The following is a 13,765-nucleotide window of genomic DNA, read 5'->3' as shown; positions in this document are numbered from 1 at the left end:
GCCTCGAGCTCATTATAAAATTGTTAAATATAATTGTTAAAAGGCCAAACAAATAACAAAAAACAAATGATTAATAATTACTTAAACAAAACTTTTTAATTAATTCGTTAATTTTTATTACATCATTATTTTGTTATTTTTGATCATTTTCAATTATTTTTGACTCTTCTTAATTAAAAATTATATAATTATTTGATTAATTTTAATTATCAATCAACAAGCCAAAGTATAGACAAAAATTAGGAATATTTATTAACTGCTTGAATTATTTATTTATTTTATTCTTATCCAAATCTCAAATTTTAAACATTAATTATTACTTTAAAAAAATTCTAAAACGAAATGACTGAAATGTGCAAAGTTAATGAATTTAATTTATTTTAATGAAAACTTTTATTTTTATTTTAGTTCACTCAAAATAAACTAAAGGATTCGTTTTATTTTTAACTAAAATATTTTCTTTTCCATATTATTAAAAAAGATAAAAATATAGTATTTATTGTACCTGAAAGCTTTTACTTTTAATATCATTTAATGGAAAATGACTTTAAATTTATGTTCGAATGTTTAAAATATTTATGTATTTATTTTTCCTTTTAATTAATACTCAAAAAATTGTACACTAATTATTGGCAAATCTAAGGCTGCTAAATAAAAATGTGTAATATTTTAAAGTGTACCACATCAAAAGTCTTTCATTGTATATTCATGAATTCATTTAATTTTTTTACTTCCAAAGTAGCGGTTTTGGTCCATAATTGGACTAGTATTTTTCTGTCTGTTTTGAACTAGTATGAGACTGGGATATTTCTGACCGAAATCTGACAATTGCCTTCTTGTAGGATATCCCCATGTTAAAAATACCAGTTGATTGCGTGGAAAAAAGATAGTTGGCTGACTAGTTGGGCATGTGGTTCATACTAGTTGTGAGGTAGTTTACAACTAGTACATTTGACTACAGTTACAAGTCAGCAAGCTACAAGTAAAGTGAGCAGAGAAGTGAGTTGCGAATAAGAAAGTTATAAGTTTAATTGTGTTAACAAGTGGTAAATCATTGTTATTGCTTTAACAAGTATTGTAAAGCGTTTTTACTGTATTAGCGAGTATTGTTAATTGTTTGTTGTACAATAAAGTTAATTGTGCTACAATTTGGTCATCCTGAGCATTTATTTAACAATCCAGCGATACGAGGGATACAGGAAATCCGGCCGAGGTTTTAAGGATAATCGTAGCAATATCTAACTGTCATACTGCTATTAATGGTAACCTTGAATATTCATTAAAATCGTTTCAATTCGTAATAAACGTAGTTTACATACTTCTAGTATAAATATATTAGTGGTATTCATCTAAACCGATAACATTATCAAGCAGATAATCTTATAAGTTTATGCACTCTGTTACATGAACGACCCACACTCTCTTTTCGTTTACACATTCGACAATAGTCGTGTTTTCTTTGGTTATAAAGCGCAGTGTCACTAACTTTATACTTCTAGCACGGGGATAAAGAAATTATAGAAACTACCTCACTAAATTGGAAAAAATTATATTTACGAGATATCTATTTAAATAAATGTACATATAACATAAAGGCTATTTATTTGAAGCAAGTTATAAGAAACAATTGCAAAATGTCTGTTTGTGTATGAATTCATTTATCACGGCTACCAAACTTTGCGAATTATCAGTGAAACAAAACAAACAGACGGGATAATAATTGAACCAGATCTCTATCAGGATCATATCGTTGTTGAATTTGCGTGCAAAATTTGTATGCGGATCCCGATTATTGCCTAAGAAAACATAGCTAGAGTTGCGACAGAGTTGCATTGTCTTCAGTTTATCAAGTTTATTCAGTGAAATCGCTGGATAAATTTATCAGAAATGTGTAAACGAGTTTCCATACAAATTTTGACAGTTCATTTATAAGGTTTACACAATTATAAGTTTATACGGTTTACAATGCATTTATAAGGTTTGATGAATACCCTTATTTTTTAATGTAAACTAACTTTTTTAATTCTAAAATAAGTGAACAATCTCAAGAATAATAAAATATTGTATTCAATAAATACATTCCAAAGCATCCCTGTTGATATCATAATTGAAATGCAAATTAGAATTGAAATTTTGATGCAAAAGATTTTCCGCGATATTTATCTTACAAATTTATCATTTTACTTGTCCGTATGTCGCTCTGGAAAGAAATATATTTTAATTTATATGTTTCCTTAAAAATAAATGCAAATTTACCTATTTTTTCCACCGGTAGGCACGAATATGGTATTCAAAACAGAAACAATGACAACGAATTTTACACACATTGTTGTATTTTAGCGCAAAACGATAAGTTTCAAAAATATTTTAAATTATTGCCTGATACATACACATTTATCGTTATTATTGGAAATGCAAGACTTAGCATGCATTTTTAATTTCTTATTTAATGAATTAAAATGAATAAAAATACATTTTTCTAAAATATTTCTCAATTTAGATTTTTTCTGAAACTTGAATGTAACTCTGTGCGGAGAATGAGAGAATTGAAAATCAGGTGATCTGAGCTGTTTTCAAATGTAAACAAACAAAATGGCGCTTTCCATACTTGTAAGCCTATACAATGATGAGAAGATAGCATTAGCAGAGAAAGGTGTGCATGGCGGCTATAGCCTTTGGCGAGGACTATTGTACAAAGACGTAGGGGATGAATCACGCATCTTTGTACAAAAGTCAATGCAGGCGTAGGTTATTCGGAAGGCACACGAGCGAGGGCACTTTTCTGTTGAAAAGACATAGACACTGGTCGAAGATGTTTATTGAATCCCAGGTTTGTAACGGAAACTTGAGAAGATCATCCAGATCTGCTTGTCGTGCATCTTATCTGAACGGAATACTGATAAACCTGGACGATTTTTTAATCCAAACAATAAGGAGCCCACTCCCATCGACGAGAAAGTCCTACAAACATATTTTTGCAGTCATCGACGCATTCACTAAGTTTGTTTGGCTGTATGCGACGAAATCAATAACAACGGTTGAGGTGATCGAAAGACTATGAAGGTAAGCTAGTACTTTTACCAGACGCATCGTTAGTGACAGAGTCGCTGAGTTCACATCGAAGGAATTTCCTGCATATTGCCGTGATTAAGAAATTCGTCACGAGCTAATGACGACGCGCATCCCGCAAGCTAATGTTCAAATCGAAAAGGTGAATCATACGCTGATTCCACTTATTGAAAAGTTATCTCCTCCGAAACCTGATAAATGGTACCGTCACTAGAGACTGTTGAATACAACGCACCGAAGTACTGCAACTACACCATTAAGACATTTGTTCGGAGTCGAAGCATATGTTAAGGACGACCGGCGGTTATCAGAACTATTTGAGCAAGAATGCTCATGATAAAATTATGCACAGCCAAGAATAGAATAGGCGAAGTTTAGAAAATGAGTGCACCACTGTACCAAGAAGTAAATATAGTCGCCATTCGCCAGACGCAGCAGCGCCCAGGCTTGTAGTTTGCTTATAAGTTCTTGGGGCCCTACAAGATCATCAATCGTTTACAAAATGATGTAAGGCGCATTGGGGAGACCGAAGGTCCGAAGCAAACATCCACAGCAGCAGACTCAGTGAGGATTTTGGGATCTGTTTTGCAGTGCGGAGATTGAGAGAGAATACAAAGATGTCAGCTTAACTTTTGTGAAATAATAAATGGCGGTAATTAGAAGACTAGCTGGCGCGAAAAACACACACCTTGCCTTACCACACTGCAGACAATTTGCAATTTCAATTTCTAAATTTAAGAACTTTTACTGGTTTAAAAAAATATTTTCCCACAATGTGAATGTAAATTAACGTTAACGAACGCCCATCTAAATCTAAAACTATATTCTTTTATAATTATAATTTACAACTACATATCTACTCTCGGGGAATTATAATATATTGCCGCATTTTCAGGAAAATAAATGACTGATATTGTTGATAATATGCTTGTAAATTAGGCGTGGCGCTACCGTAGAGTATAATAGGTCTATGTGATTTAATCCGCGTAATTCATGTAATTTATATTTGGCATTCACCAGCTTCCGGGTCAGATGTTCGAGGTCCTTCAAAATAAATTAAATAAGATTAAAATGACTCTGGACTTAGATATACAAACTAACATACCTTCTTTGTCAGGATTAAATCACGTGTGCCAAAAAACAACTGCAATGGAACGCGGACGTTGCATAGATTATATTCCGGCGGTTTTTGGCTTTTGTAATGTCGTAAGTTTTCACTCTTCGAAGAGTAGTCAAATTGTTGAAATTTGCCTAAAATACCAAAAATTTTAATATTACAGAGAACGGGCAAGAATAGAGAGAGTGGAATGAAAAAAAAAATCAAATGATTATACCATATTTCCATGATACAAAAAAGAAGGCAGTTTCAATAAACAACTTTTTGATTAAAAAGGAGATTTTTGACAATTGCTCAATTGTAAAAAAATCGAAGCGGGGTTACCCAATTTAAGTTTTTTGGTAGAGGGGTGTTTAAATCCTAAATTTGGGAGTATAAATAAAATAGTTGTATTAACATTTACCTTTTAAAAATAATTAATATATTATCTTAAAAACGTTTAAACTTTACACTAAATTCGATAACTACTTGCCAAAAGCTTTATTTTTACATTAATACAATTTTAGTGAACATATTTTAAAATTTTTTAGTGTCATTATGTCATCTGATTATTACACAATGTAGTTAGCTAGGACTATTACAGTTTTCTATATCGGATAAGATTGTTTCTGATATAATTGGGACACTGAAATTACACATTTCGATATTGTCTTTGTCCACGTCTTTCAAGTAACGTGAAAACGGAATTTACTTTGGGACCCATAGGCCTCATGACTTTCAGAAAAGTGAGTATTATCCAATTCTAGTATATTTCGACAACATCATTATTTCTTTGGATAAAATTAAAATATATTTTACTCAATATTGGATTTGGTGTGAAACAAAATTTGTGATTTATTCTTAGAATGAAAACTAGAAACACAATTATCAACTTATGGAGCATTCTCTTTAAAATACAAAAAGGGAAATGTTCGGTTATTTGGGATGGGGGCGGAGACGGAGGTACGGACCCATTGACAAATTGGGTAAAATTTCGGCAGCGCTTAGACAAAATTAATTCTCATCAGTCCAATTCCGGCTACGCTGACCACAGTAATTTTTACAAGAAGGTCCATATTTCAAACCGAATTTATTCATAAATTTGTATCTGAAAACTTGAAATTTTTATTTTAAACTAACGTTTAATTGTTTGACAACACGTGTGTGTTAAAATTTTTTGCTTTGGGTTAAGTCTTGTGACACAACAACCCAAAATTATTGTACAAATAACCGAGCCGTACTCAACAAAGTACCTTTTACTAGTTCGAATTTCGATTCTAAGAATAAAATGTTTGTAAATAAATAAAAAATTAATAATAAAATTTGGAGGATTTTAGATATTGCATACCGTAGCACGAAATGTCACAATCTACTTAATTGTCAGGTTGTTAATATGGCGAAGAAAAAGTGACAATGGAACTACCTTCTTTTTTGTATCATGCCATATTTCTATAAATGGACTCAAAAGTAGAAAATAACTTTGCTTTGTTTTGATTTGGAAATTTTAGCAAAAGTCATTACAAACAATTTATGAAATTTAAAATTAAAAGCGTATATTTGCCCTTATTTTAGAATCGAACACGAAAAGAGAATGGGGCAATCAAAATGTGAAATTTTTTGGTAGAAACAAAAACACCATTACGAAAAAAAAGTTGCCGTAATGTCGTTCTTACTTGTTGTTATGCAGTGGTATGGAAATGTGCTAAGTTCAATAAAAAATCAACGAAAAAATATAAACACGTCTGTCCGTGTACACGATAACTCGAGATATCTCAATGAAATTTGGTATGTCGATTGTCCTTTATCCAAGGTAGGTTCGAATTGAAAATGGGCGAAATCGGACTGTACCCACGCCCACTTTCCATATAAAGGTGTTTTCGAAAAATGCAATAACTACGATATGTCAGTAAATATTGGGTGCAAATTGTTGAAAACTAGTATGTGAAGTAAAATTTTGGTAAAAAATATTATTTTGAGATTTTTGGAAAATGGGCGTGATTATGATGAAATGCTGTATCTCAGTAGCCCATTCACCAATCCTTACCAAACTAGGTACGAGTCTTGCTTAGGGTCTAGTAAGAAATCTGTTGAAAATCGGGCAATGACTACGTGCATCTACCATATAACGGCAATTTGCAGAAGCACGAAACTGCGATAAATCAATAACCACTAAAGCTAATTCATTTAAAATCGATGATTGCGATAACCACATAGTAGAAAATTAGATTATTATAAATCTTTGAATAATGGGCGTGGCGTTGCACACTTATGACCACAAATGTATAACTCGGTAACCGATTTATTAGTTTCTACGAAAATCGGTGCACTTAATAACCTTGCTACGCAGAAGCAATTCGTTGAAAATTATTGAAATCGGACCAAAATTACGCCCGCTTCCCGTATATCTTACCGTAAATTTTAGAAATTCCGTATTTCACTGCTATTTTAATGACTGAGGACGCTAATTTACTCCAAGTTAATACTTAACGTACAATAAATAATACTGCTATAGACTTTTAGGAATTGGGCGTGGCACCGCCCATTTTATGACTACAAAGTTGTATCTCTGTAACCTTTTATAGATTTCTACCAAACTATGTTCAATTAAATCATTGAGTCTAGTTCAGCATATTATTGAAAACGTTTGAAGTCGGGAAAAATACCCTGCTTATCGTACAAAGGTAGTTTAGAGAAAGTTGAAACGACAATATTTGATACTTGCGCCGGGTATATAAAGTTCATTTTCGCCCAAACTTATACTCCTTTACTTGTTTTTTATTATTTCGCTTTATAAATGGTACATGGATTTACGACATAAAATAGTAATTTTTGTTAATAGCAATGAAATAAGACTGCATTAGGCTATTATTAATTTTAAAATAATCTTCTATATAAACACTTATTTCTAAAAAGTATTTTTCTGTTACTCAACAATATCTCCTTTAGTATTTTATAAACTTAATCGAATGATATCTCATTTTGATGGGGAGGAGCTCACGTACCTGCGAAAAATAGTCACGTTGTTAAAATTTAGTTATTTATTTAAAAAAAAAAGGGTTTTACAAAGCTAAAAACACTGTATCCTGACGAGGGGCGCACCCAGGAATATATTTTAGGGGGGGTTTTATATTTCTGAAGATATATTCGTTAATTTTGAGCTCCAGGCCGGTTATTAAATAATACATAGATTTTGGTAGTTTTATTTATTACATTTATTGCTGTCGATATTTCGCCTTCAATCTGAAGGCATCTTCAGGACTGAAAAACACCAAATGCATACATATTTACGTCAAATTACAAAAAATTTACATCAAAAACGCAACTTACATTATTGAGTTTTTCCAATCGACTAATTCTATGTGCAGAAAAATATTAACAAACAAGCTCAAAGAACACTTAAACATAAACAAGAGAATTTAGGCAAGTCGAAATACCGTAAATGTAAACAAAAAATATACAAACAACAATACATGTAGTGGTGGACAGTAGGACGGAGAGAATCTGTATGTAGAAAAGCACGGCATAGCATTGTTATTGTCGGACGAAGTACTGGTGGCGGACCGACGAACAATCACATGAACACATAAACACATGACACCTACGTTATTGGTTTTTGTGCGTGAAAATTAAGTTGCGATAGACATGAGCGCAAATGTCTGTGTCCGTTTTAAAATTCATCCTTCTATTATTAGGGGTGTTCATGATGTGTAGCATCTCTAGAGTATAACGTTTATTGTAATTTTTCTCTTCCTGTAAGATTGCTACATTGTCAAAATCGGGATAATGTCCCATATTTTGGCAGTGAGATGTTAAGGCTGTCTTATTGTCCATAGAGTTATTCCTTAATTTTATGTTAGATTTATGAGCGGAAATCCTTGTCTTCAATTTAGATTTGGTTGTCCCCACATATACCATATCGCATACGTGGGACCCGTCACCATTGCATGGTATTCTGTAGATTACGTCAGATTTCTCATTTTTAGGAACTTTGTCTTTGGTGTTGGTGTATATTTGTTTTAAAGTATTATCATACGTGAACGCTATTAGGGTACTCACAGTTCTATATTATCTACTGTGTTAATTTTGCCACCTGGTAACTTTAAAACATTTTACCATGTGGTAACTTTGTTTGTTGTTGGTTCCCATACTAATTAGAGATAACACTTTTGGGCAAAATTACTAGACTTTGTCTCATGTTTATGTTCTGTGTTAAACTGGCATCTATCGCTGCTTGTACATACATACATGAATTTCGCTTTGGGCGCAGCGCTGCTTGTACATAAGTTTCTCTTTGCGCCTGCCTGGAGCTGGCAAAGGTTATTTTTTTTATTTTTGCGCTGTGCTAGCTGAGTATAAAAAAGAGAAGAGAGAATAGAGAGAAATATGTATGTGGTTTGTTGATGCTCTCTAAACACAAACGCGTGAAAGGCAAACGGTCTAGCAATGCGTGGTATTGTTGATCAACTTAATACTTTATTTAAACATAAGGGTTGCTCACAGTTCGAGTGTGTTATCTTGTTAAAGTCGCCACCTTTTAACTTTAGAAGTAAACTGTGAGTACCCTATATGTGAAATTTCTCTCTGTCAAACATTTTAGAGTGCTTAATCCTCTCTGATAATCCTGGAATATATGTTGCCGATGTATAAATTTTCTTCTCATTTGATTTATCTTTATTGGACTTGATATAGTAATCGCGGATGAGTTTGTTAATCAAGCCGTGGGGAAATTCGTTTTTCTCCAGGATTTCTTTAATAATGTCAATATTTTTCTTGTGGTACATCTTATCACTTATGGTGAGTACTCTGCGGATGAAGTTCGTAGCCGTATTTATAATTGTCCTCCTCTCGTGGTTAGAATTAAAATTTATGAGCCTCCCTGATGCTGTAGGTTTCTTAAACCAGTCAACTGTTAATGCATTTTCTTTTCTGACAGCAATAAATGTAATAAATAAACTCGTAAAATTATACGTATGTACCGAGTAAAATAAATATACCGAGTAGAGGAGACACTCTTAACGTTTCTAATATTATTGAACGGTTAGAGTGCCAATTTTTGTTACGTAATTTTATTTCATATGGATGGATTCTTTTCGATTATTTTGAAAATTAATCGGTTTATCGCTCGATTAATCGAAAGGAAATAAAAATTCGATTAATCGTGCCATCTCTAATTACAACTACGGAAGCCATCGTACGCCGCAATTGTGTTTACTCTGACGGATCTCCCTGCGGTAACCGTACAGCTGTTCACTTACCGCCGACCGCTCTACCGTCATCCACTGTAATTCTGGGTAGAGCTTATACCTTGGTTATAATGNGTAAAAATTCGATTAATCGTGCCATCTCTAATTACAACTACGGAAGCCATCGTACGCCGCAATTGTGTTTACTCTGACGGATCTCCCTGCGGACCGCTTTACCGTCATCCACTGTAATTCTGGGTAGAGCTTATACCTTGGTTATAATGGACGGGGCGAATCGTAACGAATCGCGGCGAATTCGTAAGGATCTATTGATTTTAGATGCTTCCGTTTTACGTTACGTTCAAGTGCATTATAATCGTTGGAATTCATTGCCCATACAGTAGATAATTAAGTGACAGTTCACTCCGTTCCGTTACTTCCATTATAATCCAGGCATTAGTGTAATTTTGCTCTTAAGCACTATTGTAGGTCCCCTTTCAGACACGTCAAGTCTTGCTTTCAAGTCTGCTCGTTCGTTGGCGAAGGAGGTGGGAAGAGAGGGGAAGAGTACATATACCTCCGTACCGTGAATTCGTTTCTAGTTTTCTTGTCTCTTTTGATCTTTTCGTTGCTTCCCATTTAAGAACCAAGGACTTGAATTAAAATAAATTTGACGCGTGTGGAAGCAAATAGAAAACACAAAAGAGAATGCGAAAAAAATTGCTTTCAAGACTTGACCTGTCAGAAAGAGGACTAGTTCTCTCGTCAAATTGTCGATTGGCTATGTATATGTATCTGAGCGAAGACATAATTACCTGACTTAATCAGCTGGCCGAAGTGTTGAAACTGCTTGCGCGATATACCAGCTGGAGTTGTTTCAAACAAGCGAGCCAAAATACCCTGTTAAACGGAAATCAAAATTTGTATTAGAGCCGCAATTATCTTGAACTATTTAAAATACAAATAAACTAGTCTGAAATCAAATAAAGGTAAAATTATTTATTGCTGTTGATGTTGTATACAAGGTGTGGCTGTTAAATAATAGTTGCGTTCCTTATCTCCCAGAAATAGTCCGAAGTAGTCAGATTTAGTCCAAAAAGCGTTCCTTAACTCGAAAATGACTGCAGAAATGAGAGAGCAACTCTCAGTGAAAGTGATTCTCTTCAGTCCGAGGTAGTCAGATTTAGTCAGAAGAATTTTTGCTGGCAGAGTCTTTAAAAGTGTCAAATTCACCTGAATTTAAATTAACGGAAATTAAAGAATACACAAAAAGTGAGAATAATCTAAAAAGTAAAAAAAGTGAATTGAAAGTGGAAGGAGGCAAAAAATAATTGGTATAGTAAGTGTTTATTGTGCTTGCGCTTGTGAGAATATTACTACGTTTGTACGAACGTATTATTTGCAAATAACAATTTGCAAAATGGTAAACTTTGCCGCATAAACGCTGAGTTAATTTTTTATTTGCAAATAACTAAATCACGCAAATAAGTATTGATTAGTGGTACTATTTGCAAATAAGGGCAAGACGCCGCCATTCTTAGGTTTATTTCCTTTTTCGATGGTCATCTTATTGCCTTTTTATAATCAAGACGTTGCCATATTCAACTTTATTTTCCTTTTCGATGGTCATCATATTGCCTTTTTATAATCAGGCATGGGCGTAGCCAGGTAGGGGCAGGGGGGTGCTCGGGCCACCCCCCCCCTAACTTTTAAATTTTCCTTATATATATAGAATAGTACCCTGAAATGCCAGCTTAATAGGGTCACTTCCGTCTCGTTAAAAACCTGACAACTCTTCAAGTACGTTCAATACACGTCGCCATATAGTTGGCCGCACAGGTCCAGTTGAGATTTACTCCTGGTTTTGCGCAATCTTGGCTCTGAACACAATATCCCATAAGGTCTTATGACAACCTTCGCGATGGCCTGCTCCTTTGAGAGAAGAGAACTTCGGGACACTTAAAAGCGACTGCGCTACGTGTGGAGATAGCGGCTTGAAGCGGACACCCAATTGAAATGAACAAACAAAGACAAATGAAACAGACGTAGATGTTCTGGAGGAAGAATGCAGCTCATTCAGAAGGAGCAGTAGAGTTGTGCGTTCCCCGCCACAAACTCCTCTGCAGGCAAAAGCCGGCTCCACGAGCGCGGAGAATGCTGCCGACGTGGCACAGAAGGCTTTATCTTCCCCAATGACAGCTTCCGGCGGTGGTCGTCACCGAACACGAGTTGCTGCAAGCAACTACAAACACGTCACCGCAAGCTCGGAAACCCGCGAATGCATTGAAGAAGAGCAGTTGGCTCAAATTCGAGTCGTCTTGAAGAAGATGCAGAGTGCTGTCTCCAAGCAGAAGAATGTGTCCATCGACATTAAAATGGGCATGGCTTAAATCGAAGAGAGCTTAAATATACTAAGCAATCTCCGAGAGCAAGGCCGGAAAAAGCCTACCCTTTCCGAGCTGCGGAAAACTGGCCCTGGCTCACAAAAGAGGGCTCGACCTCGGTCTGACTCCCCTACAGGTGAGCCGGAAAAGAAAAAAGGCGCAGAAAATCGCACCAAATAATCAATAGACAACGGTTGATAAACGCAGAAACCCAAGCCAGGGCCAGGTCAACCCCTGGCCAATAGGGGCGAGGCGACCAGCCTCGAGGCTGATAAAAGGAAAAGTCTCGCCAAACTCATCATTAAGCCAGCTGAAGGCAAAACCTATGCATAGGTGCTGGGAACGATACGTGGTAAGCTCCAATCTGAGAAGACGTCTACCGTAATTCGATCTGCTCGAAAAAACCGTCGTGTTTATCGAGATAGGGCGCTGTGGCGACTATTCAGCATTCAAAGAAAATGTGTGCACGGCCATTGGCCAGCTTGGATACATCCGTATCCTCACTAGACGTTTACGTCTAGAAGTTCTGGGCGTTGACTGCCTAACCACGGTTCTAGAAGTGGAGAACGCTATACGCGGGGAATTAGGAGGCAAAATGAATGGCCAACTTCGCGCCTTCAGGGATGCGCTTGTTGAGGCTGAGACACAGATTGGGCAAATATGATTAAATTTATATAAGGCAACTTGCTCTTGAACTAAGAGCAGCCGCTGCCATCATCAGTGAACCCTATAGAACAAAGGAAACCTGGCATGTTGACCAATCATGCTCGACCGCGGTATAGATTTCTAACCCCAACTATCGCGCAGAAAGCAGTGGGGTCGGATGTTGCTACGTCTGTGAAAATGGCGCAAATTACTCTGGTTAGCTGCTACCTGGCGCCAAACGATACAGTCATTGTCTTCAGGGAAAAGCTTGAAGGCCTTGAAGATGAGTTGCGTGTTATAACCGGCCATATAATTGTTGCAACGCAAGAGGTGTGGAATGGGGTATTCCCAAACAAACACCAGGGGAAGACTGGTCCTTGAAATGGCAGCCGGCATTGACCTGACCATTCTCAACACCGGGACGACCCCTACATACCGAAGGCCGGGTTTTGGATACTCGATCCCTGACGTAACCCTGGTTTCAGAAAGCCTTCTTGGATGGGCTTACGAATGGAGGGTGGTGGAAGGCCTGATGGAAGTACATCACTGTCCAAGTCACTGACACAACGCAAGAGCAAACACGTAGCATCCCCGCAGGAAACCAGGATGGAACCCGGCTAGGGTTGCAAGTTCGACACATCACTCCTAGCAGATTCCCAAAGCCTTTCACCCACAACGGGAGAGATCCACAACAGGGAGTCTTGTGCTATGCTGGTCGAAGAAACCATGCGCTGTATACATCGGGCATGCAAAGCCTCAATGCCGCAGAGGATAGCATGGTCAGGTAAAAACCAGGTATACTGGTGGAATGATCGAATTACAGAGCTGCGAAGGGCCTGCCATAAAATGCGGAGACTCGCAATGCGCGCTCGTGGCAGACCTGAGGCGCTCACCAGAGTAGCAGCCAGAGTAGCAGCCTACAAAAGCGCTAAGAAAGCACTTGAGGCCGAGAAACAGAAGAGTAAGCGGAACTGCTGAAAAGCGTTATGTGCCGAAGTGAATTGTGATCCTTGGGGCAGGGATATAAAAGAGCCACGAAAAAGTTCCATACGCTATCGCAAGTGAGAGATGAGGTCCGAGTTAAGAATATAATGGATTCACTATTTCTCACACACCCACTAAGAGCAGATACAATGTTCATCGAGGAGCAAGCCGAGGCACCACTGTTCTCGGTATACGGACTGAAGTTAGCTCTGCGAAGCATGAAAGTCGACAAGACTCCAGGCCCCGATGGCACACCAGCGGAGGCAATCAGGTTAGCAGCGAAAACGAGCCCTGATCTCCTGCTTAACATGTACAACAGCTACCTTAGGACACGGGTCTTCCCAAGCCAATGGAAGAAGGCGAGGCTGGTACTTATACCTACGGGCAAAGGGGAACCAAATTCT

The 13,765-nt window shown here is 36.7% G+C and overlaps 2 protein-coding genes across 10 annotated transcripts in view; both read right to left on the bottom strand.

Moving 5' to 3' along the window:
* Positions 1-2,546: 2,546 nt before the first annotated feature.
* LOC108371267 (lipase 3) overlaps positions 2,547-13,765 on the bottom strand; it is a 29,526-nt gene continuing 18,307 nt past the window's right edge. For all 9 annotated transcript variants that reach the window (XM_017626786.1, XM_017626794.1, XM_017626787.1 and 6 more), the window contains 3 exons: positions 10,164-10,248; positions 4,175-4,320; positions 2,547-4,113 (listed from right to left, as the gene is read on the bottom strand). In XM_017626786.1, the coding sequence (XP_017482275.1) occupies positions 3,961-4,113; positions 4,175-4,320; positions 10,164-10,248 (384 nt within the window). In that variant the 3' untranslated portion in view covers positions 2,547-3,960. The remainder of the gene's footprint in view (positions 4,114-4,174; positions 4,321-10,163; positions 10,249-13,765) is intronic.
* LOC108371268 (uncharacterized) lies at positions 7,483-9,453 on the bottom strand. Its single transcript, XM_017626796.1, has 2 exons — positions 8,732-9,453; positions 7,483-8,207 (listed from the first exon to the last, which is right to left on the bottom strand). The coding sequence occupies exons 1-2, from the start codon at positions 8,944-8,946 to the stop codon at positions 7,769-7,771; spliced, it is 654 nt and encodes a 217-aa protein (XP_017482285.1). The 5' UTR covers positions 8,947-9,453; the 3' UTR covers positions 7,483-7,768.

This window comes from Rhagoletis zephyria, unplaced genomic scaffold, assembly GCF_001687245.7.
Source record: "Rhagoletis zephyria isolate East Lansing unplaced genomic scaffold, Rhagoletis_zephyria_1.1 Rzeph_scaffold_04838, whole genome shotgun sequence".
Lineage (NCBI taxonomy): Eukaryota > Metazoa > Arthropoda > Insecta > Diptera > Tephritidae > Rhagoletis > Rhagoletis zephyria.
The sequence above is the reverse complement of the archived record's forward strand: the minus strand, read 5'-3'. Positions and strand labels throughout refer to the sequence as shown.

Coding starts and splice junctions, on each gene's coding strand:
- LOC108371268 (XM_017626796.1), bottom strand. CDS start 8,946: ATGTACCACAAGAAAAATATTGACATTATTAAAGAAATCCTGGAGAAA. Junction 8,208..8,731: donor GACAGAGAGAAATTTCACAT/ATAGGGTACTCA, acceptor GAGTACCCTAAT/AGCGTTCACGTATGATAATA.